Consider the following 26,629-nt stretch of genomic DNA (forward strand, 5'->3'; position numbering starts at 1 on the left):
ATGGCCGGCTGGGTGTTCTGTAATCGCTGTTTCCAGCCACCGCAGGGGATGGCGTGCTTCAGCCTGACTAACTGCGGCCACGTGTACTGCGATGTCTGCCTGCGCAAAGGTCAGGGCGGGGTCAGGGCGTTGAGGGCCCTCGGGCCAGGCCCACACCTGGACCCCTGGGCTGGTGGGGGGGGGGGCCTTCCAGGGGGCGGGGCTTCCGGGGGAGGGGGCCTTGGGGGAGAGAGTCAGCAGGCCTGGCGGGGGGAGAGGACCTTCGGAGCAGGGGGCCTTGGGGGAGGGACGGGCATGCGGGGGTGGGGGGGCACAGACCGAGAGGCTCCCGGTCGCGACTCTTGGGCGCCTGCCTGCGGGCTGGGGGGGCAGGACCTGTAGGGGCCACAGGGAGGGCGGGCAGCGCCCCGGCCGAGTGTCTCAGTTCCGGCACTGGCCCGCCTGCCACGTGGGGTCCGACCTCAGGCTGGTCCCTGTAAGGACAAGCGCAGCCAGAAGCGGGGGGATGCAGAAGTGTCCCCGGCAGAGGGGGTGGGAGGAAGGGGGAGGCCCGAGGCGGGAGTGGACTGCGAGGGAGGCCCCGGCCCCACCTGTGGGCAGCGGGCAGTGGGCAGTGACGTGATCGACGTGTTCTTTTCTTCTTGAGAAATGTTTTTATTGACGGATAGAGTTTATACAGGAAAAAAGCCTAAATGGAAACACAGTGAGTTCTCACAAAGTGACTTACTTGTGAAACCAGCTCACAGATTAAAAATCAGACCATCTCACACACACACACCCCCAGGCCTCCTCAAGGAAAACCACTGTCCTGATCCGCGTTGGTGTCCATCGCCTTGGACTGTTTAACCCCGGTGAGCGGGTGGTCCAGTGGGCAGCAGGCCCCCCACACACACACACCCGCCCCGGGTGGCCCCTGCCTGGGCCTCTCGCTGCGGGATCCTCGGTGCACACTTGCCCCTGGTGCCCCTTCCTTGCTGCTTGGACCGACGCCGTGTCCTGGTGTATTTCCCAGCTCGCGGCTGACCCTCGGGCTCTTCCAGGCTTTGGCTGTCAACAGGTGGTGCTGCAGGCATGTTCATGCTGGGGTCTGGGGGCGAGCACCGTCGCGTGCCCAGGGGTGGGCTGGCTGAGTCTCGGTCTGCGTGGCTGGGGGAAGTGGAACTTGGCGGGCGGCAGGACTTGGGGAAGAAGCGGCGCCCTGCACAGGGGAGAGGTGTCGGAGCAGGACAGCCGCCCGCGGGGCTGGACAGAAGCAGCGGGCAGGTTGGGCAGACCTGGGTGCAGGAAGGCATCTCGGTTTCCAACGTGTGGAGCTCGCCGGGGTTGGCGGTGGGGTTCCCGTGGCCATCCAGGACACTGCGGGGAGACAGTGGGTTTGAGGTGAGGCTCAGGACCTCACCTTTGGACACGGAGGTTCCAGGGAGAGCCATGCGGGGAGAGACCGAGGGGGGCTGTGAGGACACACGAGGGTCTAGGAGTCTGGGCAGCTGGAGTGCAGCAGGGAGAGGTTAGTGCAGAGAGGAGAGTGGAGATGCTGGGGTGACGGGAGGGCTGAAGGCAGGGGATGCAGGAGCCCGTTCTCACCTGGGGAAGAGCATTTCCTAAAGAAGGTGGGTGGAGACAGGAGGAGGCTGTGAGCGGAAGAGAAAGCAGAAACGTCAAACCAGGCATCCCGGCGCAGTCAGCCAGCGCATCGGCGTGTGGCCCTGGCCTTAGAGGGTGGGTGACCTGCGTGATGCCGTGGGGATGGTGGGGACGGGCTGGCTCGGGGCTGGGAAGCGCCAGGGAGGGCTAGGGGCGGAGCTTAGTGGGAGGGCGTCTGAGCGAGGACAGGAGCCCTCGGGGCTGTGGGAAGGAGAGGAGGTGAGCACAGGGTGGAGGGTTAGGCCTGGCCTGGGGGGCCGTTGGCCTAAGACAGAGGAAGGAGGCCGAGCGCGTCGGCCACCGTGTGGTCCCGGGGGAGAGAGGTGCGCATGACGGGCCTCTTCCTCAGTGGATGACACGGGGGCTTGTTTGAGTACCCCCTGCAGGGAACTGGGGGGAAATGACCAAGAAAAGCAGAGGGGTGCCCAGCAATGCTGCAGATTCCGCAGTGTTGGAATCGTGCTTCTCAGCCGTGTTGAACTGGGGGGCGGGGGCGGGGGGAGGCAGCCCCGGGTTTGGGCTGCTGTGCTGCCTGGAAGGACCCGTGGCGGGTGGATGTGGACCGACGGCTGGCCTCCATGCTGCCTAGTGGAGAACCCAAGATCAGAGGCTGTGAGGACGAGGCAGGGCCGAACCAGGAGCTGGAAGCGAGGGGGACGGAGTAGGGGGAGCCCTGAGGGGTGCAGGGCCGGCCGGTGGAGGAGGAGCACGTGGAGGCGGGCAGCCCACGGGGAGGAGGCCAAGCGAGGGGCGGTGGCGGTGGGGGACATGACACCTCCGTCCTCAGCCCCCGGCACTGCCTGGCCTGTCTCAGGAGCTCAGTAAATGCTCCGACGCCCAGTGAGCTGTCCCAGCTGCCACAGGGGTGAGGCCGAGGGGCAGAGCAAAGCACTGCAGCTGCCAGGTGGGTGGGAGGAGCTTTTCATTTTGTAGAGTTTAAAAGTTTAAGTTAAGTTATTCCTATAAAATCTGATTGTAAGAAATATCTGGGACTGATCTAAATTTGTGTTGTTGATCTTTATGGCCACCGTTTTGGAGCATAATTGCAAAACAAGAAAAAAAAGATTGTTACTTATGTAAGTCTTTTTAGCTATGTGCACGCCCACAGGCTTGTCTACTGCAAGTGCTGTAATCCTGTATACTTTTGCAAGAAGTTCTGCATTTATATGTATTTAAAAGCACTACTCACTATAATAGAATAAAATTTGCTTTCTGTTGTAGGTAAAAGGGATGAATGCTTGATTTGTAAAGTTCCATGTCGTACAGTTCTGCTTTCGAAACGTGTAAGTTGAAATCTGTAGTATCTGAAAGTTAATCACAGTGTTTCTTTTTAAATGTGACGTTCAATTTTTAGTCATTTGCGGTGTCTAAAACTTTTGTTTGTTTTGCCGCGTGCAGTAGGAGATCTTACAAGCTTTCTGCATAAAGTCCAATAGCGTGGTTCTGAATACCTTGCACAACTTTCTCCTTAACCAGAGCCTGGCCCCATTAGGAGGTGTGGTGCTCCTGGGAACAGAAGTCGGGTGCCTATGTTTCTTCAGTACAACACCAGCTCCTCAAGAAGGTGGTGGAGTTTGGTTTTCCTGGAGTCATTTCCAATTAAGAGGGCTGAGGGCAAGTCGGTGAAGTTGATTCCTTCACATTTAGGGTCTAAGATGTGTATTTGATCTGATGTTTAATCTATAAAAATTGCTTTTCTGATTACAAATATAGTATAAAATTACACAAAACTCAAACCTAACAGAAAATCATAACAGAGAATGTGAAAGTCCCCCAAATCCTACTTCCCGAAGATGATGACAGCCAGGAGTGTGGATCCTTTTCTGGGTGTTAGTGTGATTTATCTTTTATATGGTGTTTTCCAGTTGACACTACATTTTCTAAAATGTACACACCCACATTCTCTAAAAATGATTGCATGGTATGACAGTATTTTCCTATTGGTAAACCTTTGGGTTTTTTCAGTTTTTTACTATTTCAAACAATCTTACAGTGAATTTTTTTTTTTTTTTACCATAGTTCCACATACCTGTAAGACTATTTCTAGAGCATAAATTCCTAGAAGTGGGAAAGCGAGGGCTTTCTGTTGGGGTCTCCATGCGTGTGGAGTGCAGTCACTCTCCCCACCTTCTGTCCCATTCGGGGACTCCGTATTTCCCCTCAGGAAGGCCCTGGGCCCTAACTATAGTGAGGTATCACCTCACACTGGTCAGAATGGCTGTCATCAAAAAATCTACAAACAGTAAACGCTGGAGAGGGTGTGGAGAAAAGGGAACCCTCCTACACTGTTGGTGGGAGTGCAAATTGATACAGCCACTATGGAGAACAGTGTGGAGGCTCCTTAAAAACTAAAAATAGAACTACCATATGACCCAGCAATCCCACTACTGGGCATATACCCTGAGAAAACCATAATTCAGAAAGACATATGTGGCTTCCCTGGTGGCTCAGTGGTTAAGAATCCACCTGCCAATGCAGGGGACACAGGTTCGAGCCCTGGTCCGGGAGGATCCCACATGCTGCAGAGTAACTAAGCCCGTGCGCCACAACTACTGAGCCTGCGCTCTAGAACCCACAAGGCCACAACTGCTGAGCCCGCGTGCAACAACTACTGAAGCCCGCACGCCTAGAGCCCGTGCTCCGCAACAAGAGAAGCCACCGCGATGAGAAGACTGCGCACTGCAATGAAGAGTAGCCCCCACTCGCCACAACTGGAGAAAGCCCTCACGCATCAGTGAAGACCCAGTGCAGCCAAAAATAAATAAATAAATTTAAAAAAAAAACGACACATGCACCCCAGTGTTCATAGCAGCACTATTTACAATAGCCAGGACGTGGAAGCAACCTAAATGTCCATCAACAGAGGAATGGATAAAGAAGATGTGGTACATATATACAATGGAATATTACTCAGCCATAAAAAGGAATGAAATCGGGTCACTTGTAGAGACGTGGATGGACCTAGAGACAGTCATACAGAGTGAAGTAAGTCAGAGAAAAACAAATTTCATATGTTAATGCATATATGTGGAATCTAGAAAAATGATATAAATGATCTTATTTGTAAAGCAGAAATAGAGACACAGACGTAGAGAACAAATGTATGGATACCAAGGGGGAAAGGGGTGGGGTGGGAGGAATTGGGAGATTGGGATTGACACATATGTACTATTGTTACTATATATAAAATAGACAGCTGATGGGAACACACTGTATAGCACAGGGAACTCTACTTAATGCACTGTAGTGTCCTAAATGGTGGGGATATGTGTATACATATGGCTGATTTATTTTGCTGCGCAGTAGAAGCTAACACAACATTGTAAAGCAACTATACTACAATAAAAATAAATTTAAAAAAAAAAGGAAGGCCCTGGGCCCTGACAGGTCAGTGCTGACACCCTCGCCTCCCTCCTGGCCCATGGAGGTCTTTGTGTAGGACCAGGTTCTCTGTGGGTGTCAGTCTGGTCTCCACTCACTAGGGCCCCTGCCCCTAGTGTGTAGGCCTCACCCAAGCCCTCAGGGGAGGCGTGGCTTCTGTCCTGTTTCCCTTGGAAGATGGGACTCGAGGCGCGTTGGGTGCTGTCCAGGGTCTCGGGTGGAGGTCAAGCGCGGGGCTCACGTGCACGCGGAGCCCTTGCCATGGGGCCCCTGCCCTCCTGGCGCCCTGCTCAGCCCTCCTCCGAGCCGGCAGTGGATTCTGGAGCCGCTTCCCCTGCAGCCGCCCCTCCACAGGGTCCTCCAGAAGCTCCTCGGGGGCCCTGGCCCTTTGAGTGCATTTCCTAGTTTCTAGCTCGGGTCTCGCTTTCCCTAAGTGCAGTGTTACTGTCATTTCAGCGGAGATGGGGAGCGGCTGGGCCTGTACGCTTGGTACAGACTGGGAGGGGCCCAGGCTCCTGGTCTCATCGGCCTGTGTGTGTCCTTGTCCTGGCCCTTCTGTGTCTCTTGTGCTGCTGTGACCGGGTGGTGGGTGGGGGCGGGAGGCAGGTGTATCTGCACGAGGAGTGTACATGGGCAGGTGCCGGTTCGTAAACCCTACTTTTTCATGTTTGCTTTTTAAATAACTGAACACGGGGCTTCCCTGGTGGCGCAGTGGTTAAGAATCCACCTGCCAATGCAGGGGACATGGGTTCGAGCCCTAGTCCAGGAAGATCCCACATGCCAAGGAGCAACTAAGCCCATGTGCCACAACTACCGAAACTGCACTCTAGAGCCCGCGAGCCACAACTCCTGAGCCTGTGCGCCACAACTACTGAGCCTGCACTCTAGAGCCTGCGAGCCACAACTACTGAGCCCGCGTGCTACAACTACTGAAGCCCACACACCTAGAGCCCACGTGCCCCAGCTACTGAGCCCGTGAACCACAACTACTGAGCCCATGCGCCACAACTACCGAGCCTGCACTCTAGAGCCCGTGAGCCACAACTACTGAGCCTGCGAGCCACAAGTACTGAAGCCCCCACGCCTAGAGCCTGCATGCCACAGCTGCTGAGCCCACGTGCCAAAACTACCGAGCCTGTGCTCCGCAATTAGAGAAAGCCCACGCACAACAATGAAGACCCGACGCAGCCAAACATAAATAATAAATTTATTTTTAAAAATAAATAAATAACACGTACTTGTGAGCAGTTTAAAGTCGTGCCCCTCGCTCTTCCCACTTCTGATTTCACTGTTCCCTTTGTACGCGGCTTCCCCCAGCCGCCTGGAGCCCCTCAGCACTGCCCTTGGTCCTCGAGGAGGTGGCACCGTCCCTCACCCGCGCCGTGGAGTACTCGGTGCCCCTGGGACGCAGCCGTGACGTCCTTGCGGCTGAGTCTGGGCCCTGGAGCGCGTAGAGCCCTGGCCCGTGGAGGCAGTGGTGGTGGAAGCAGCCTTTTCTCTTTCAGACAGACTCCGACATCCAGGCCCTGTTCATGGGCATAGACGGCCTGTGCAGGAAGTACGCAAGGGCCACCTCCCAGGTGAGTCCTAGGCTTTGCCCTCAGCCCTTGGAGGCTTGGTGTTGTGGAGACCAGTGCACTCTGGACACACGGTCGGCGAGTGTCTCCCACCCCCACTGTGGCGAAGCCGTGCACTCTGTCCCGTGGTCTCTGTGCCTTTGCTGGGTGTCAGGACACAGTGGTCGCTTGGTCAGGACGCCCCACGGAGCCTCATGATTCGAGGGACGGACCTTAGATCTGGGGTTTGGAAGGTGGGGCTGGGGCTGTCTGGACTCCGGGCAGTGGGCTGCTTTGTGACGCTGTCCTCTCCTGAGGGTCCCTTGTGCAGCCCTCGCCCACCCTGTGGCCCCCGTGGCATCCGTGCCTGCCCGACCCTCCTCCTTGTCACCGTGCACGTCCCCCCTTTGCTGCTTCACACGCTCGCCCCCGTGCCCAGCCTCTAATGCTCTGCATCCGTGCCCTCCTCACATTCCTCCCTGGACGTCACTGCACAGCCTGTGGTCCCCCCAGCTGTCCTTCTGTTAAAGGCGCAGCCCCCACTGTTGGCCGCCTGCCACCTGCCCTCGGAGGCCGTGTGGAGGAGCGGCCAGGAGCCGCCTGAGGCCGAGGCCCTTCCCTGGGGCAGCGCTACTCGCCCGACCGTTCTTGCCCTTTGGCCTGCATGTCTGGAGGCCGTGGTCAGCCAGCCTGCCAAGACCATCCCCTCCCCTGGGAGGCTGCTCTCTGGCTCCGACGTGGCCAGAAGCACTGGTGGGGCTGTGGCTGTCCCCCGTCATCCTGGGACTGCTCCAGGGGAACGCAGGGGTGCCCCAAGACTCAGCATCAGCACAAGGTGAGTGCTGGGGTCAGGGGTCAGGGACTGCCCGTATCGCCCCTTTTGCAGTGGGACCCTCTTTCGGGCCAGGTCCCCGGGGCCAGAGCTGGCTGTGTTGGGAGGAACACAGGTAGCCCTGCGCCTGGAGGAGTCTCACCAAGGACAGCCCAGCACGGGGCCCGGGGCCGCCCCTCCATCTCAGGCCACGCGCCCCCGGCGTGGAGGGAGGACCGTGCAGGGGGCAGCCCAGCGGCCTTGGGTCCGCCGTCTGGTGGTTACGTGCCCGTCTCAAGTGCAGGGCTGCCGCACGACAGAGGACATAGCAGCTCGCTCTACGTGCTGGCCTGTTGGGTTTGCTGTTACTTTAAATGAATTTAATAAACATCTTAAATTTCTCTCAGTATTAGTTTCTCGCAGGGTAAAGGTTGGCAGGTAAGACCCATGTAACAGCCTCTGTGGGTCCTCGGTGACCTGAGGAGCGTGCAGCAGCCTGGGACCAAGGCTGTGAGCACGTGGGCACGGGCCCTGGACATGCCAGGGCCGTGGCAGAACCAGGCCAGTTCCTCCACCCACTCACCCTCCCGATCTTGTTCTGCCCCTGAAACCTCCTTCCTCTGACGCCTCTTACCCACCAGCCTCTCCCCCGAGACCGGAGGTGGGAAGCAGGGCAGCGGACTGGGCAGCGCCTCCTGAGCCCTTGGCACGGACGCCCGCGGCCCCACCCGAGGGCGCTGTGCCCCTCCTCCGGCCCCGGTCTTCCGGCCGCCCGCCGGGCACCAGCGCGGAGCGGCTGTGCGGGCCAGCCCCTCCTCGGTTTCTGAGCAGAGCTGGGGCGGCCGCCGTCCGACGCGGCCTCTAGGCTTCATGCCGTCTCATCAGGCCTCGCCTGTGTCTCAACCCACATGAGGACTCGAGCCCATTTTCATTTTGTTTTGTTGGAACCATCTGACCCCTGCCCAGGCCACAGCGCTCAGCCTCGGGCGCCCCACCCCGTGCAGATGGCGTGTGGCCGCAGGGTCCGGGCTGCCCCCGAGCCCGCATGAGCCTTGCGCCCTCAGTGGGGCTGCTCTCGCCCCACCGGCCGGCCCCTCTCCCAGGGCCAGCTTTGCCCGTGGCCCTGCCCCTGCTGTGGCCTTACCTGTCCTGTTGCGTCTGTATCAGCCACAGAGGGCCTGCACGCTTGTCCTCGCCAAGGTCCACATTCAAAAACGGCCTGCCAAAGTCGAGATAGCCACTGGCCTGTACGCAGGCCTTGCTGAGCCCCAGTGCCTCCGAGGTGGGGTCCCATGTGCCAGCTGGAGGGTGGCCCGCTGCCAGCCGCTCCAGAACGGCCCGGGGCTGCTCCCAGAGGCGGTGCCGTCTGTTTCTCAGTTTGGGCCCTGCACCAAGGCACGAGGTCAGGGGTCAGTGCGGGACGTTAGTCTCTCGCCGCAGGCGTAGGACACGCGGAGGAGTGAGCTGCGGAGACAGGTGACTGTCACTGTGTCTTGCTGAAGGTGATTGGGGAAGGCGGCCTGAGAACTGTCTGTACAAAACCCCTCCCAGCTGTGCACGGTCCCCCCTCAGTCGGGAACCCGATGGCCCTGCCTCAATGCCCTGCACGCTGTGAGGAAAAGGCAGCCAGTCACGGGCTGACAGGGGCTTCACCTCGCCAGGAGTGAGGACCCAGGAGTCCGCCTGCTGAGGCCCGGGGGCAGCAGGACTTGAGAACCGTTGGTGCGGTCCCGAGCCTTTCTGGGACGGGGCCTCGCGAATCATGAGGACTCGGGCAGGGGCGACATTGGGGTCCCCTTGGGGCACCCCTTCCACAGGCTGACGCTCTGGGCAGAACCTGTGTCCGTCGACCCTCCCCTGGGTGGAGACACGCGTCCCTGGTCTCATGGAGCGCTGTGGAGCGTGTCCCCTGACCCGAGGGCTCTGAATCCCTCAGGAGGTGTAGGAGCCAGGCGGTCAGGAGACTCTGAAGAGGGTGTTTGTCCCTCCTGACCACAGCCCCGCCCTCTGGAGGTGGCCTGGCCCGAAGATGGGTGGGCTGGGCCAGCCTCCTTTCCACAGAGGGATTTTTCTCCCTCAGTTTGGACCAGACCAGTGAGCCCCAGGGAAAAGGCCACCGTCCCTGGGTGTTGGCACGCATGTTGGCAGATTCCTGGGGGGGAGTGAAGTGGGTGATGCGTTTATACAATGTGGTCTTCAAATCCCAGTTTGCCCAGCACATGGTTCTGCTGTGTGTCAGCTGTGTGCCGACGGCGACAAGAATTAGGTTTAAGCAGTTCAGTTTAGTGTTTTGAGAGAGTGGGTGTCATTGTCTGAAGCTCCAGTGGTGACAGTAGCGCTCTCTTCTGTTGAGGAAATCACAGTCGCCGTTTTCCAATGTACGTGGGCGCTCTCAGGGACCAGTCCAGGCTCTGGGCACCACAGACATGGAGGTTGGGGCTCACATAAATGGAGGACCAGGGATGGTGCTGGTTCCAGGCGCTGCTGGCCCTGGATGTCCAGTCAAGGTCACTGGGCTCCTGGAATGGCATGGCCCTGTCTGTCTGCCTGGTGGCATTATTGCCCGGCGCAGGCCCAGTCGGGGAGGCAGGTCAGGGGGTTCCTGCTTGGTCTGTCTGGTCAGGAGGCCATCCTGTGATCCAGTTGCTGTTGCCTGAGGGACAGCACACGGTGATCGGCCCTGTGGAATGTGTCCCATCCCGCGGCCTGGGCCCCGAGCGCCCCTGAAGCCACACGGAAGGGAGGTACAGCAGCCCTCGTGCCCACGCGATCCCCACGTGGAACCTGCGGCCCTCGCTGCCTCTGGGCGGAGTGCGCCTGGCCGTGACCGTCCGCTCAGCCTGGGCTCTGCCGGCATCTGCTCTGGCTGCCAGGCAGCAGTGGGGCCACGTCTTGGGAAGAGCTGGTGGCTGCCGGAAGTCCCCACCGGCCTCTGCGGCGGCCACCACACGCGCATCAGCAGCTGACACGTGTTGTCTTTGCAGGTTTCAGAATTTCAAGAAAAGCACAGGAGGAGACTGATAGCCTTCTACGGAGAAAAGGTAACTCCAGTTGATTGGCAGCGAGGAGAACAGCGGTCGCGTCACCCAGCGCTTATTTCCTGCACACCTGATGCCCTGGACTTGGTGCACGTTCACTCATAGATAGCGTGAGGGCCACTGCCACACAACTCACGTTCTGATTTGTGGTTTAAGAAATTGAGGATCCACGTGTTGCGTCTAAACTGTCGCTTGGTGTAGCGCGTGTGGTAACTGGAAGTCGTTCAATTGTGTTTAGATTTCTCAGCTGGAAGAGTCCCTCAGGAAGTCAGCGCTGAGGATGGAGCAGCTGCAGAGGTGAGCCCCGGGGCACGAGGGCGGTGGTGGGCCTGCTGTCGTGACTGGTCGTCTGTCTCAGCCCTGTCGTAACCGAGGGCGCGGAGGAAAGAGCACTTCGGTTGGCTAGGAACTTCTGTCAAAGCAAAAGTGCAGGAAACTGGAGGGGAGGAAAGGGAGACAGAAAAGAAGAATTTTTAAGAACGTGAGTGGTTCCCCTTGGGGGGCCCCGCAGTGATTCCTGGGGTGACGGGAGGGGGCCTGGGAGGAGAGTGAACCCCGCCTGCAGTTCCCCGGAGAGCGCATGCAGCACACGCATCCCCTGGTCCGGGCCCTGGGGCAGCCCTGGGCCCACTGGCCCCCGGGGGTCAGTACAGCACCACCCGTGTTCAGCCACGTCCTCGGTTTTATGAGCCACAGTATGAACGCAGTGAACGTTCAGAAGTCCCAATTTGGGGGCCACAGGTTAACCTGCGGGGTTGCTGTCTACCCAGCGGTGACCCCCCTGCCCCAGTGCGTGGACTCCCGCCTCCTTGCTGCATCGGGCAGCTGAGGGCAGCGTGGGCACCAGGGGCCACCAGCCAGAGTCGGAGCTGGGCGCCTGCCAGTGTGGACTCAGCCTCGTCTGGGGTGAAAAGGCCTCCACCCACCCGCCTTCGCGATGGGGCATGAGCTGCTGGTGCCGCCACTGAAGGCGTGTTTGGGGTCAGCGAGCTGCGGGCCAGCGCAGTGGCAGAGGAGGCCTCTCCCTTCCCTGAAGGACTGCGGGGAAACAGCGCGGCCGAGACCTCCTGTGGCGGGCGAGGCCTGACCCTGACACGGGGACAAGAGGCCCCCGGGCCAGTCCCTGGGATCTGTCCTCCTTGGTGTGCAGTTTGCTTTCTTTCTGTGGAATCATGTCTTTCCTTAATTCTGGAAAATTCCCAGCCCTTACCTTTCCCATTCGCCCTCTGTGGCTTTGTCCCCCCCTGGTGTCTGCACCTGCTGGCCTGCTCCTTCAGACCTCGGTACCTGCAGCACCCACTCCGCCCCACCGCGCACGCCTTCTCCCTGCGTCTGGCTGCTGTGTCTCACCCTTCCAGCCCATCCCTGGCCATTTTTGGTGCCGTACTCTCGCTCTGCCTCACAGGCACTTTGTGTCCCACCTGGTGTCTTCAGGGTCCAAATCTGCCTGTTTCCCTCGGGCTCCAGGTGGAGCGTTCCTGGCACGGTGGGTTCTGTGCCAGGCCCACCCACTGACTGCGTGCACCACGTGGCCTGTGTCTCCCTCTGGGGGGAGCCTGTGCCCCCCCACGCGGCACCCTTGCCCCAGACCACGCCTGCCCAGGTCTGCCCCGCCAAGCACGGCGTGGTGTCACCGCTGCTGACCCTGTCACGGAGCCTGTTTGGGGGAGGCCTTGGACACTCGCCCTCCCCACACGCCCAGCGTGGCACCCAGTTTGTTCCACTGAGTCACTTGGAAGCAGGAGTGAGTGCCCTTCAGGGAGCTGGGCCCCAGCACGGCCAGTCCCCCCGCCGGTCGGTGGGCCGCTCAGCAGGCCTTTATTGAGCGCCTGCTGTGTTCTCAGCACTGTCTTGGGCTCTGGCGAGTCAGAGGGAGCTCCCTCCGTTCCTGTGGGATGCAGCCAGGCGTGTGCAGGAGCTGAGGCTGGGGAGGGGGCCAGGGGGCAGTGCCACGGAGAACAGGGGCTGTTTCTGTTTTCTTTACTTTCAGGTTGGAAGGAATTACCTGGAAGTAAACGTTTGTGGCTCAATTAATGCCTTTTCTCCATCTATTTAGTGTGAGATTGTCACAACAGACGGCTTTCAGCACAATAAAAAATCCAGCTTCAAGTAAGTAAAGCGATGCCCGGAAGGGGAGGGTTGCGGCGAGGTGCGGAGTGGACCCGATGGGCTCCAGCGCCAGGTTTCTCGCCACAGCTCCTTCGACAAAGCCCAGCGGGCCTCTCTCCCTGCCGCCTGACTCGTCAGCCTCTGAAAGGTGTGCACCCCCAGCCCCCAACCCCCGAACGTCAGCGGGCAGTGTTTCAGACGCAGGGGTACGTAGCACAGGCGCCGGCAGCTTGCGCCTGGCTCCGCTTCCGTCCCTGTGGCCGCAGGCATCGGTGGGGGGTGGTCACGTGACCCGGGCTGGACAGCTGGGTGTTGTCCCCGGGACCCTCCTCTGACCCTGGGACCAGAGAGATGTGGAAGGAAACAGGACGAGAGAGGGGTGGTGGCCGCGGTGGAGTTTTTCTCTTGGGAGGTTGGAGTTGAGCCCACGGGTAGCGGGTGTGATGAGGGCGCCCGAGGCCCCGTCAGCCTGGCCGCCCTCGCCCCAAGCTCGTTCAGAAAGTAGGGAGCAGGCCCTCTTCCCGCCACCTCGTGCTCCTGCGGGGATGCCCGGCCACGTCCCACGCCAGCCTCTGGGCTGGTTAATCAGGGAACTGCCGTGGACCGAGCCCTGCCTGCACGAAGCGTCTGGGCCGGGCAGTAGGTGCTCCTGCTTCCGGGAAGCCCGGCAGGAAGCGGAGGAGCCCAGTGACGGCGGCCAGAGGCGGGCAGCCAGCCCGGAGGAGGCCATGCGGGGACCTTCTGGGGGAGGCGGTCGGAGGGGAGACAGGAGGGCTCGTTTGGGCCGGACAGCGGGGGCTTCCGTGTCCTTGGGTGGGTGCGCGGTGGTTCCCAGGCCTCGCTGACCACGTGGGGCTGAGATCCCCGAGCTGCCCTGGTGCTCGGCAGCTGCAGGAAGGAGAGCCGCCCGCGGGGCCGCGTGTGTTTTTGTTCCTTGGTCGTAACCAGGCCCGTGACCGTGTTTCACTGTCTGTAACAGGGTGGAGTCCATGGAAGTTGACCTCACGCCCTCGCCGAGGAGAAAGGTGAGTGCACCTGCCCTCCGCGTGCCTGGTTCCCAGATGCTTCGCGTGGATGGTTTTCTCGTCACTGATGACCTTCCTGCACGCCAGCTCCGTGGACTCTGGGCGGCCAATCTCCAGGCGGCTCGCAGGAGGGACCTGGGAGGGAGGCTGGGGTGCGGCCGTGGGGCCACTGGGCTCTCGGGGCTGCGGGGGGGGGTGCCCTCCTCCCACCGCTGGCGTCTGAACTCAGTCCTGCCTGGAGGCCTCACGCTGCTATGGTCACCAAGTACACACGACCTGCGAGGTGGATGCCAGCGTGCGGGCTCGTTGGCGAGAAGCGGTGCTCATCCCCAGGGAGCCATCCTGGAAGCAGATGTGGAGGAACCTGGGCTGCAGGGCTAGGCCGTCAGGGGCGGGGTGGGCAGCAGAGCCACTCCGGCTCCGGTGGGGAGACGCTTCCCACCCACTACCCCTCGTCAGCCGTCTCCCATCGCAGAAGGGGGCGTGGGTGCACCTCCGCCCTGCCGCAGACCTCGACCGCTCACGAGACAGTCCCCCCAGCTTGGAGCTCACAGGTCCCTGCCGGCTCGCCTTTGCCCCAGGAGCTGGACCGTGAGCCTCGGCCCACATGGGGCCCCATTCCGGAGGTTAAAGAACGTTCCAGAGATTAGGGCTGACGGCTCAGCGACGGGGTTTTCCTGGGCGGCACATTGGAAATTGTGCCTCGGGACCAGAATGCCACAAGCTGGTTTGAGATTCCAAAGTGAGGTTCTAGACCAACATCTACGCGGGCTTGGGTGGACTCTTGTGGACCCGTGTCCCCATCTCAGCACTCACCCCTCGCAGTGTGGAGCAAACAGGCACGGCCGCGTTCCAGAAAAACCATCGATCACAGGCTGTGGCTGCCAGAACAGGACGCGCGTTTTCAGGGAAAACTGGTCCACCCAGCGGCCCACCTCCCGGACACCCCGTCAGCCCTGGGGTGGGTGTGCGCACACCTCTCTGGTGGGGCTGCCCTGAGACCCCGAGCGGGGCAGTGAGGCGTCTCCTGGAAACCCCAAGACCCCCCAGGAGGTCCCGCAGACAGCATGGCTGGGCCCACCCTGCAGCCATGGAACAGAGGGCAGTGCCCGCGCTCCCTGAGGTGACCCGGAAGGAGTCTGGTGGTCTTGGCGAGGGCGGTCCTGGAGGAGGAGAGCGGGTTGCTGCCCCCCTCCCCCCCTGCACCGGGCCTGGGTCCTAGGAGGGAGGGGGAGGCAGAGCCTGCCTCCCGCCCTCGGCCGTGCCTGCGAGCAGAGAGGGACCCGCCGGTGAGGTTCCGCGTGGGGACTTGGACCGTGGACGTTCAGGGGCTAGCTCGGCAGGTGCTGGTTCCCCGGAGGGGGTGACCTACGTGTACGGTGAGGACGTGCTTGAGCCCGTGAACCGTGGGGAGGTGGCACTGCGGGCAGCAGGCGGGGGCCTCCCGGTCGTCCCCTCCAGGGCGTGGCCTCCAGTGAGGACGTGGCCCCGCGGAACCCCGAGGGGCTGCAGACGCACACGGCCCCACCATGCCTTCCTGGCACGGGGCCTGGGCCTCTCCAGAACGCCCGTCCTCTGGCGGCACGAGCTCCCCGCGGAGTGAGGTGTGTGGAGGAGGCTGTGATGCAGCGTGCAATCACGTCCCACAAGCCAGCCCGGTTACATTACGGGGACTTGGTGGCTGATGGGCCAGTGGAGGGCAGGAGACCCACCCCAGAATGCAGCCCAAGGTTGGGCCCCTCCCTGGCCCTGGCTGCCCTGGTTGGGTGTGGTCCCGCTCTGCCACATCGGCCCAACCACCTGGCCGTCCACGCGGAGATGTGCTCGCAGCCGAGCCGGGGTGACCGTTGAAATCCTGAGGGCAGCCGAGTACGGCTGCCAACAACCCAAATTCTCGACAGCAGCTCCCAGGCGCAGGCGCGCTCGAAGAAGCGGGTCCTGTGGGGGCCTGTCTCGGCACCTCCGCTTCCTGGAGTTGTGCCCGCGCCCTCCCCCGGCCTGGGCCGTGGCCAGCGCTCACCTGCGTCACAGCCACCGTCCTGGACACGCTGCATCTTTAAACTCTTCCTGCTTCGCCTGTTACTGGAGCCTCCCCCAGACAGGTGCTGACCGGACAGGAGTGATTTCGTCTCCGCTCTTTGATAACTTCTCAGAGTTGGCCTGTGCTGGACACTCGTGGCCTGACATGTAGGACGGGCCGGAGGTGGGAGGAGGGGCAGGGGCCGGTGCAGAGGCGGCCGCAGAGGGGCCGGGGAGGGTGGCCGAGCTGGAGGGAGGCCCTGAACGCAGCACAGAAGCAGCAGCAGCAGGAAGGGCTGTGAGGTCAGGCCCTGCTCACCGCGAGCCACGTTAAAGCCACGGCAGCAATGGGACGAGGGCACCCTGAGCAGTAAGCGTCCCCAAGCCAGCCCTGCCGTTCTCGCGGAACCTGGAGAGGCCCTTGCCTTGGGCACAAGCCTGGAGTGGGTGGGCCGGGGAGGGAGGCCAGAGGGAGGGGAAGCTGCTCCGGTGGGTGGGCACCAGCCTGCCAGGCAGTGAGACGCTGTTTGCAAAGCGTTCGAGGGTGGGGCCCAGTCCCTCCAAGGTCAGAGTCTTGCCAGCAGGCGTGAGCCGGAGGCAGGGCCAGGTGGGGACATCTGCAGAGGGTGCCCTGAAACGAGGCCACCGCCGAGCTGGCAGGGAGGCTGCTTGACAGCGGAGCAAAGGACCGTCGTGGGCGCGGGAGCTGGGAAGGTGGGCCCGAGGTCGCAGCAGGGGCACAGGTGGGGCGGTGGCCGAGTCTAGGGCCCCAGGAAGGGCCAGGACGGGCTGTGGAGATGAAGAGACGGGCACAGAAGCAGCGCCAGGCCTGGGTTCCTGGCAGCGGCTGTGTGCCCTGCCCCAGGTCCCACCGTGCAGTTAGAGGGGTGGCTCTGGGGGCAGAGCGGGCGGGATGGGGCGCCGCCTGGCGGGTGCTGCCGTGTGCGTGGCGTGAAGCAGGCCTGGCGCCGGGCACTGCCCGCCAGCCCTAATCGTGCCCGTCAGCATCTGGATTTCGAGGTGACAAGACGCTTCCCAAATGAGGATTTACTCAGGATTTTGAAATTCCTAACGTCAGCCAAGAAGTTGGTTTACTTTTCCTCTTCGGAGACTCTTAAAAGCACTCGGTGGGTCCTTCGTCCACCCACCACCACGGGCCCCACCCGCTCGGCCGCGTCCCCGCACAGCACGAGGCCAGACAGGAGTTTCTCAGGCAGATGAGACCGAGGAGCTGTGTTCTTAGCAAATGAGGAGGTTCTTTCCTCCTGAGTGACAGCTGTGGAACGTTACCAATTGTTTTCTTCTTACACCTTAGCGTGAGGTCGCCCCTGGCCTGACAAGGATCTCTCTGCTCAGCCCGCCTCGGGATGGACGCATGGGTAAGTGGAGACCCGCCGCCTTGCCCCGGTCCACACGTGCTGAAGGACTTACCCGGTGGGTGTGGGTCCGTGTGGAGGCACGTTTCCCCCAGAACGGGCCCCTCCTGGCTCCAGCCGGGGCACCTATGGGGCCCCACCTGACCCGGCACAGGGGAGGCGGGCCCTCGTGTCCTGTCTCCTAGGCCTTGAACAGGAATCCTAAGACCTGCTGTGCTGACTGGTGCTTGCTGCAGAGGCTGCTGGGTGAGCACCCGGGCCCTTCCCCGGGGGGTCAGCGTGAGCCCGCCCGCCTGCCCAAAGCACTAGGCTCTGGCGCACGCCCCATCCTCCACCCCAAGTCCCTCCCTCACCAAGCTCGGGCCAAGTCCCTGGAAGTTTCCTCGGTGTCATCATGGAAATGTTTACATTTGAGATAAATGCTTATTCATTCTTAATCGTCAGCTCTTCTGTTTTCTTTCTTGCCATTGCTTCTTGCATCTCCGTCCTTAGATTCATTTTTTTTCTTGCTGAAGTTGAGATTCTGATAGTTGCCTCTGAGGTGTAGGTTTTCTGAGCTGCATCTGTCTAGGGCCTCTTGGTGCCGCCCTTGCACCTGAGCACCTGGCTAGGGCTTGATTTGCTTCTGCACTTTGGAATCGCTGCTTCGCCTGCCCCTTCCTCCCTTCCCCTCCCCTCCCCTCCCCTCCCCTTCGTGGGCGCTGTGCTCCCAGCCTCAGCTCACAGGTCAGGCCTGTGTCTTCCTGTCTCCCTTCCCTGCCCTCCCCTGGGATCCCAGGCCATCTGTCGCTCCAGGGCCCTTTCCTCTCATGCTTCCCACCTCCGTCCTCCTGTGCAGCTGGAGTGTCCGCCCGTCAGGGTTCCCGTGGTTTTGGAGGTGGCGTTTCCCCTGGGCGCTGGGGTGTCCTGTGGGCGTCAACGTTCTCTCCGCCCTTGTGCCTAGCCCAGTGTCCCCGCCTTGTGCCCCCACCTTCATGCTGCCGTGCGGGTGTGGGTTTCAGGTCAACGTCGGCAGGTCTGCGGGGCAGAGCCCGGCGCTGGGAGCATCTTTCCCTCAGGAACCGGGGGTCTGGCAGATATTGAATGTAGTTCCCTGTGCTGTTACAGTAGGACCTTGTTGTTTATCCATTCTATCAATATCTTGTAACGACCTAAAATGGAAAAGCATCTGAAAAAGAATATATATGTATGTATAACTGAATCACATAGCTGTACACTTGAAACTAGCACAGCACTGTAAATTAACTATACTTCAGTGTTTTAAAAAACAAAAATGCAGTTTAAAAGAGGAATTGAAATACTTACATTGAAAAGCATTTAGAAGGCAACACGGGCAGACTGGCAGGAAAGAGAATGAGGTGCATACAGTAAATAGCAGGATGGCAGGTGCAGGTGCACGTCAGCCGCCCAGTACCCGTGAGCAACCGGCCATACCAGTGAAGAGATGCCCCGCGTGCTCCCCATGAGTGCCGTGCTTGAACTACAGCAGCACAGACACGTCTCAAGTGAGAGGACACCGTGCGTGTGGCAGCCAGATGAGGGCTGGGGTGCGGCGTGAGTATCAGAGAAACAGACCAGGACGAGGACGGTTCTGGAGGCCAGGAGCAGAAGGGACTCCTCGTAACAGGATGTCAGGAAGACACACAATTACAAATGCTTATACGCCTGACAGGAGAGCAAAAGCTGCCAATGGAAAGAAGAGCCGACCATCCAGTCTGGGGAGCTCGGTGCTCTCCCCTCAGAGGTGGAAAGCTGTGAGGGAAGCAGGAACGAAAAAGACACGAGACACGTAGGGAAAGAGCAAAGTGGACACGCTGACGTAAGCCACGGATGGCATCGGGTATGAGTGTGCAACAGAGGCAGAGACGTCAGACTGCTGCACGCTGTCTGCAAGGGACACATCTCGGACCCAGAGGCACAAATAGGCTGAGACAAGGTGACGGACAGGGTGCATCAAGCAAGCCAGCCAGTACAGAGCTGGAGCAGCTGTCTTCACATCACACACAGGTCGTAAGATAGGAAACGTCTCTAGAGACAGGGGCATTTCATGATGATTAAAGGTCCATTTATCAGGAAGACATAACCGTTAGTGCAAACACGCCACAAAAGAAAGTCCCCAAATGCATGAGGCCAGAGTTAAAAAGAGAATTAATTCAACACATGATTTGAGCATTGCAACAGCCCACTATCAATAGTCGATGGGACAACTAGACAAGTGATCAGAGAGAAGATGAGAGACTGCTTATCTGACAAACGTGACGCCACCAGCAACAGCGGAGTGTGCAGTCTTTCCAAGTGCAAATGGGACATTCTCTGGAAAAGATCACACAGTGGGACACAAAACAGGTCCTGATACTTAGGACTGTTCATATGGAGTGTATTTTGGGGCCACAATGGAATTAAATTGGAAATCAACAGAAAAAAATTCTGACAATAAAATATTTGGAAATTAAACAACACAATTATAACTAGCTTATGGATCAAAGAACGTCACCAGTGATATCAGAAAGTATCTTGAACTGAGTGGAAGAAAATACAGTGTACCAAATTTACAGGATGCAGGTAAAGTGGAGCTTAGAGGGAAATGTATAACTTTAAATGCTTACATTAGGAAGGAGATCTAAAATCAGTAATCTAAGCTTCCACCTTAAGAAGCTACAAGAGAATAGAGTAGAAATCTACAAAATAGGAAACAAAAACAGTAGAGAAAACCAATGGAACCTAAAGTTTATCCTTTGAAAAAATTAGCAAACTCTTGCCTAGACTGACCAAGAAAAAAAGAGAACACAAATTACTAGTATAAGAAATGAAAGAAGAAACATTGCTACACATCCTACAGATAGTAAAAGGATTATAAGGAATATTATGAACAACTCTGCCAACAAAGTAGATGACTTACATGCAATGGACAAATTCCTAGAAAGAGAGAAAATACCAAAACTACCTCAAGAGGAAATAGTAAGTCTGGGTAGACCTCTATCAAATAAAGAAGTTGAATTAGTAATTTTAAAATCTTTCCACAAAGAAAAGCCTAATTCTCATTGGCTTCATGGGTGAATTCTTTGAAACATTTAAAGAACTAATACCAATCCTACATAAACTCTTTAAGAAAGTAGGAGAGGATCAAAAACTTCCCAATTCCTTTTATGTCAGTGGTATCTTAATAACACAGCCAAAGATAACACGGGGAAAGAACTGAACAATAATCTTCATGAATATTGGTGCAGAATTCTTTAAAAATATACGAGGCAATCAAATCTAGCAACATATAACAGGATTTATATACCATCACCAAATGGGGTTTATCTCAGGAATTCAAGGTTATTGACATCTGAAGATCAATTAACTGTATTAGTAGAATGAAATACCTAAAAAACAAGATCTTTACAACAGAAAAAGAATTTGACAAAATTCCGCAACCATTCGTGGTAGAAACTATTAGGAGACACGCACTAGAAGGGCACTTCCTCAGTCTCATACAGAGCAGCCAAGACCCTAATGTGGGGAGGTGGAACCTTTTCCCTGGAGACCAGGAACAGGACAAGGATGCCCACAGGCCTCACGTCTACTTGCCTTTGTCCTGGAGGCGCTAGCAGAGCAGAAATTAAGGCGCATAAGTTGGAAAGGAGGAGGTGTAACTATTTTGTAGACAGCTGATCTTGCTGTAGAAGATCCCAAGGGGTCTGTAAGAATACTGTCAAGAATTATAAACAAGCTTGGGAAGGCTGCAGGGTGCAAGATCCATATGCAAAACTCCGTTGTTATTCTGTATACTAACAACTAACAGTCCAAAATTGAACGTAGCTGATCATACCCGTGAAGGTTTCCTTCTGGGCTTTCTGTTCTGTCAATGAGTATATTCCATCCTTCCTTTCATAAATGCCACATTGTCAAGATTACTTGTGCTTTACGGTTAAGTTTTGAAATCATAGACTTTGTTCTTAATTTACCGAAGTAATCTTGGCTCTTCTAAGGGCTTTGCATTTCCATATGAATCTTAAGATCCACTCGTCAGAGTCTACCAAAAAAGCCTGCTGGGCTTTGATAGGAGCGCATCGGTTTGGGGGTGTTGCTCTCTCGACACTCCTGCGTCTTCCGGTCGGTAGACCTGACGTGTCTGCCTCTCCGCTTACCGGTCCCTGATTGACCTGAGGAATCATCGTTTTCAATGTATGGGTCTTAGGCGTTATCCATAAACTGGTACCCGAGTAGTGAGTTATCTTGATAGTGGAATTTTCTTTAATTTCAGATTGGGTACAGTTTGCATGGGGCATCTTTTCATTCCTTGCTTTCGCCCAGTTGTGTCTTTGAACCCAGAGTGTGCATCTTGTGGACAATGTGTGCTTGCATCCTGCTTGTAATCTCTGCCTCTGACTGGAGTGTTTAGTCCATTGAGTCAGCATAGTTATTAATAGGTTTGGATTGATGTCTGCCTCTTTGCCATGTGTTTTTGGGATTTTTTGTTTATCTGTATCTCCTTAACTGCCTTCTTTGGCATTAAATATTTTTAGTGCCCCGTGTCCCCTCAGAGCTGTGACTGCATTCGGAGTCGGGGGTCTCTAGGAGGTCAGCGCCGTCCTGAGGGTGGGACCTAATCTGATAGGATTCGTGTCCTCACGAGAGACGGCACGCGCAGGAAGAGGTCACGTGCGGACACAGCAGGAAGGCACCGTCTGCAGGCAGGAAGCGGGATCCACTGGATCACCAGGAGTCAGATCTGCCAGCACCTTGATCTTGGACTCCAGCCTCGGGGCCTGTGAGAAATAAACGTCTGTTGAAGCCCCAGCCTGCGGTGGTGGCATGGCAGCCAGAGCGGACCGGGAGACTCGACCTTCCGTTGATATTTATGCTGTCTCGCTGTTTTCTTGCCTCGGGAGTAGCCTCCCGCCTCTTATCGGCCATCCAGCTGGATTCTGGTCAAATGCAGCAGCTTTGCCCGTGCAGTCTGTTTACTCGCTGCTTTGTGATGCTTTGTTTATGTGTAGCCACTTAGGTTACGTAGAACCCCAGCGATACGGCCTGTAATGACTTCCCTTACAGAAACTCACGTGTCCTAAAGATCAGGAGAGGAAACAAAAGCACATGCGCCCCTCCCGCTTGTCAGGTTTCTGGACCCACTTCCTTCCTGTGGAACCAAGTGCTTGTCGGTGGGTATTCCTTTCAGACCCAAGTACCGTTTTATCGTGGGGCAGTTTGGCCAGCTGTGAATTCTCCGAGTTTCTGTCACCTTTGAATGATGATGTCTTCATTTTGAGGATAATCTCACTGGGAAGAGAATTCTCAGGTGACTGTTCTTGGCACTTTGCGGGGTCGTCCTGCTGCCTCCGGCCCCTCCCTTGTTTCTGGCGCGGAATCGCCGCCCTCAGCCGTGTCCTCGTGTGTGATGAGTCGCTTTTCCCCTTTGCTCTGAAGACTGTCTCTGCCCTTTGCTCACTGTGGCTTTGGAGGACTTTTCGAATTGGTCAAGTGTGAGTCCTCTGACCTCGCCCTTCTCTTCCAGGGTGGCCGTGGCTGCTCTGCGGGCCTGTGCGAGCTGGCGCCCGGGCATCTCTCAGGCAGGGCGGCCTCTCTGTGCTCAGTCTCTGCTCTGCACGCAGCAAAGCTGTGCCCCCCCCAATTCCTGCAGGGTCACCCCCGGCCGTGCCCTTTCCTCCTGCTCTCAACCCCCGACGCAAAGGCGCAGCTTCGCAGGGGCCGCTCACGGCCCAGGCAAGGAAGCCCCCTTCCCAGGCAGGCGGCAGTGGGTGTCCGGGCACGGACGCTGTTGTCTGTCTTAGACGATGTCCTAAAATGGTCCCGTCTCATGCTCGGTCTTGGGGAGGGGCTTCGCGGACTTCAGCTCCACCCAGCTGGAGGTCCCTTCTCGGCGAACGCTCCCTGGCTGAGTTGGGGAGCCGCGGGTGCCTCAGCCTTGCTCCCCTGCCGGTCTGTCCCACGAGCTTGTGCACGATGCCGACCCGTTCACACGTCTCGGGCCGCCCGCCCGTCAGTGCCCAGGTCTCGTCCACAGGACGCAGCCTGTCCGCCTGGCAGCACAGGGACGCGAGCGTCCCCACATTCTCGACCTTGAAACTTACCCTCTTTAAATGTCAACATGTTTTTTGCATTTAAATTTTTCAATGGAAATCTTTCCGAGTGTGTTGAATCACACCGCTTTCCTGAGCAGAGACCCGGCCCTGACTTGGGTGCGTCCTGTTGGCCGTGGCGCCTCAGCCGGTCACTGGCTTTCAGTCAGGCTGCAGCGCCGGCCCTGGGGGCGGCTCCTCGGTGCTGCCCGGGCCTCCTGCGGCGCCCGGGCTCACCGCCCTCAGGACCGAGAACTGCCGTGGCCCAAGGTTCTCAGGCAGGACCCAAAAGACCCCCTACTGAGGGCCTGGCACCCGCTGTTCCTGCGGTCAGAGCGCTGCCCACACGACCCATGAGGCCTCGGTGGCCTCAGCTGTGTTGATAACCGTTGTCCCCATGAAGTCCTGTAAAGCGTACGTGAGAAAGTGCTGCTGCTGGCCATCGTGGGGTCGAGCGTGTAGTCACTGAACAGAGGATTGTACCCGGGACCCGTCAGGCGTGTGAGGCCAGCAGATCAGGAGCCGCCACCGTGCAGGAGGAAGAGGGACTCACAGCCCCTGGAGGCAGGCGGCACGGCCGCCGGGAGGGGTGAGGCGGAGGCCTGGGCCAGAGCCTTGGCCGCGGGAGAGGCTGGCAGGCTTGAGGTTGGCTGGCTTGAGCGTCTCTGTGGTCGCAGGTGTCAGGGCCGCCCCGCTTGTCTGAGGTCCGGCCGGGCTGATTGGGGCCGAGTGGGACAGCGGATGGAGGAGGGGCTCAGAGCCGGCTCTGGATTGGCTGCTCTTCATACCACAGGCACGCCCCGCTCACAGGCAGACCGGTACCGCCTCTGGGAGTGTGCCCGCCCTGGCAGGGGCAGTGCCTCCAGGGTCAGCAAGGCCCCCAGACGTCAGACCCTCATAAAGTACAGAAAATAACAAACCCGATGAACGTAGCTGCCGAGATGGTTTATCCTCCTGGTTCTCAGCTGTTCTCCGGGGCTTTCTGAGGGTCACCTGCAGTGGGCACAGCCCAAGACAAAGAGATGAGGCCCCCATTGCCCACTTCGTGCTGTGCAGCCTTGGGAAAGGCACTCACCCTCTCTGGTCCAGGTTCTTTGGTTATGAAAGGGGTACCGTGAAAGGACACAGAGGGAGCCTAACCTAAATGCTGTCTGCCCTTCTTTCCCTGGCTTCCTTCTGCTGAAACTCTCCAAACTTTAGATGCAGAGGAATTCAGGTATTAAAGAAGAGCAGTCTTTTCATGTCTGCTCCCTGGTGTGACTAAAGCGTACCAGGAATCATTTACATCTTTAAAAGAAGCTTCTTATTAGCCCAGAAGCTGTCAACGGGCAGAAGTCGAGCCGTGTAAAACTCCTGCGGTCTGGGTGGAGGTGACACGGCGGTCCTGGCGCCAGGGGTCGCCCGCAGCCCCACGCTCTCCCTCTTGTCCCCGGAGTGGTTGTCAGAGTAACAGGAGCCAAGGCTTAGAGTGCAGGTCCGGACATTTATTGAGCGCCTGCTGCATACCAGGGGTGGCGCCCAACGGAGTCCGCGGGCAGTGTGAGTGTGGACAGCGGCTGAAGGTCAGCCCCGGCCGGTCCGGGCATGAGACCGCGCGGTCAGGACGGTGCACGTGGGTGAGAAGATGGGGAAGAGGGTGGGGTCCGCAGCCTCCCGGGCGGGGGCAGGGCTCCACCTGTGGCAGGGATGGGGAAGCAACTCGTTCACTTCTCGCCCACCCCCAGGCAGCATTGCCCACCGCCCTCAGCACTGCGGCCTGACACCGAGTCACCCCAGCGAGCCCCAGGCGCTCAGGTAGGTCCCGCTTGCGGCTCCTGGGGGGGGTGACAGGATTAGGTGGGGGCGGGAGGGACCCGCCCGGGAGGGACCCGCCCGTCCCAGCGCTGCCATCTGCGGGCCCTGAGTGAGGCGGGGCCCAGTAGACCACGTCATGTTCTTGAAGCTAAAACGTAACTTAAGCAGGTGCCCTGTCGCGAAAAACCCTGGAAGAGCCATTACGGCTGCAGGACGTTTTACTCCAGGACGGCCCGGGGTCGGCAGGGTTTCCTGAAGGGCAGGTGGCCGCTGCGGCCGGTGCTGCCCCCTCTGCCAGGTCAGGTCCCAGCGCCACTGCGTGCCCAGGAGCAGCCGTGCCCTTCCTGCACGCGGGGCCGGCTCCGCGCGGGGTCCCTCCTCAGCGCTGGGCGCTCAGGCAGCTTCTCCGAAGGTGGGCCCTCCCCCGATCCCCCTCCCAAAGCCTGTCCACGCTTTGCCCCTCGGCACAGTCCAGCCGCTGGCCTCCAGACCACGCGCCCGCCGCCCCTCCACTCACAGAGCCACCCACCCAGCCCCTGACCACGGGCTGCGCTCGGGACCTCTGTGAGGCTGCCTGCACCCCACTCCACGGCAGGAGCCCGCCCCAGCTCCGTGCCCTCTGACTGTAACTTGACTCTTTAAGCGTCAGCACAGAGGGGCCATGTGGGAGGGTCCAGCGATACAGGTCCTGGGCCCTGGTAACGGGCAGCAGTTCTCGGGGGCCCTGCCACGGTCACCAGGGCCCAGAGAAGCCCTCCCGCGGGGCTGCCTGCCATGCACTGCGTGTGAGCTGCTCCCGCTGTACTGGCGGCCCCAGGCTGGCCGCGCCGCCTTGAAAACCGAGAAACAGTCCACGCTGGAGTGACCTCATTGCCGAAGGCGCTGGTGATTTTGTCTGTTGAATTTACCACTAGGATCCCAGCCCTGCAGACGCCCCACGAGTGGCCCAGCCAGAGCCCTGCGACCCAGGCGGCAGGCAGAGCCGGGAGAGGGGCGGCACCCAGGCAGCCCCTCAGCATCTCAGGGCTGCTGCAGAGGCAGCATTTAGGTAAGTGCCGCGGGGAAAGGCAGGCGCTGTGTGGGGAGCAGACACGGAGCTTGGGGTGTCCCTGAGAGCTGCGTTTCTGAGCCTTTGAAAGTGGGCCAGAACCCAGCCGTGCTCACCTGTGCGCTCCCTGTGGGTTGTGCCTCTGCCGCTTCCCGCAGGGTCTGCCGGCCTCGGGGGGCTCGTGCACGAGCGATGAGCAGGATCCCGCCCGTCTGGACGTTGGCTCGGCGCCTGCCCGCAACATGTGTGCGTGTCCAGTGCCGTGATTCTGCGTTTTCCTGATGGAGCGACTCAGTGATACGCGTGAATAAAGTGTTTTTCGGACTCTCTTGGGGCAGCAGTGTATGATGTGTTTGCAGTTGGTACCTTAGAACTTCCTTAGGGAAGTTCCAGCCTCGGCTCCTGGGTAGGCGAGGGGGGGTCTGGGCGCTGAGCACTGAGGCCTGTGGGTGGCCACGTGGGTCAGACCCGCCCCAGGGCCGGAGGTGCCTGTCGTTGCCCAGGTGGGCCCGTCACGTGAGGCTCATCTGTCTCCAGACGTGGGCTTCGTGTGTGACTTCCCCCTGCAGGCCGATCGCGCCCTCCTCACCCCAGTGTCGCTCTGGACAAGGCCAGCTGGAAAGACGGTTAATTACGATCCTTCGTGTAGCAGTTACCTGGAACTTGCCCCCAGACTGCCGGCTCCTCTCACCGGGGTCAGGCTCGCAGCCTGAGGGCGGGAAGCAGATGCCACCCGCTGCGCACTTGGGAAGCCGAGGCTGGG

At 58.9% G+C, this 26,629-nt stretch overlaps 1 protein-coding gene across 1 annotated transcript; it reads left to right on the forward strand.

The window, feature by feature from the left end:
• RNF212 (ring finger protein 212) lies at positions 1–26,103 on the forward strand. Its single transcript, XM_007181479.2, has 12 exons — positions 1–109; positions 2,866–2,927; positions 6,531–6,605; positions 10,377–10,433; positions 10,669–10,727; positions 12,487–12,539; positions 12,627–12,687; positions 13,519–13,564; positions 16,899–16,962; positions 24,749–24,818; positions 25,733–25,866; positions 26,025–26,103. Exons 1-12 carry the CDS (start codon positions 1–3, stop codon positions 26,060–26,062), a joined length of 828 nt encoding a protein of 275 aa, XP_007181541.1. The 3' UTR covers positions 26,063–26,103.
• Positions 26,104–26,629: the final 526 nt, after the last annotated feature.

This window comes from Balaenoptera acutorostrata, chromosome 5 (genome assembly GCF_949987535.1).
Source record: "Balaenoptera acutorostrata chromosome 5, mBalAcu1.1, whole genome shotgun sequence".
NCBI lineage: Eukaryota > Metazoa > Chordata > Mammalia > Artiodactyla > Balaenopteridae > Balaenoptera > Balaenoptera acutorostrata.

What these genes read in the sequence shown, in the direction of transcription:
- RNF212 (XM_007181479.2), top strand. Translation starts at nt 1, where the DNA reads ATGGCCGGCTGGGTGTTCTGTAATCGCTGTTTCCAGCCACCGCAGGGG. An exon ending in ACGCAAGGGCCACCTCCCAG is followed by an intron (nt 6,606 to 10,376) that starts GTGAGTCCTAGG and finishes TTGTCTTTGCAG; the next exon opens with GTTTCAGAATTTCAAGAAAA. An exon ending in CGCCCTCGCCGAGGAGAAAG is followed by an intron (nt 13,565 to 16,898) that starts GTGAGTGCACCT and finishes CTTACACCTTAG; the next exon opens with CGTGAGGTCGCCCCTGGCCT.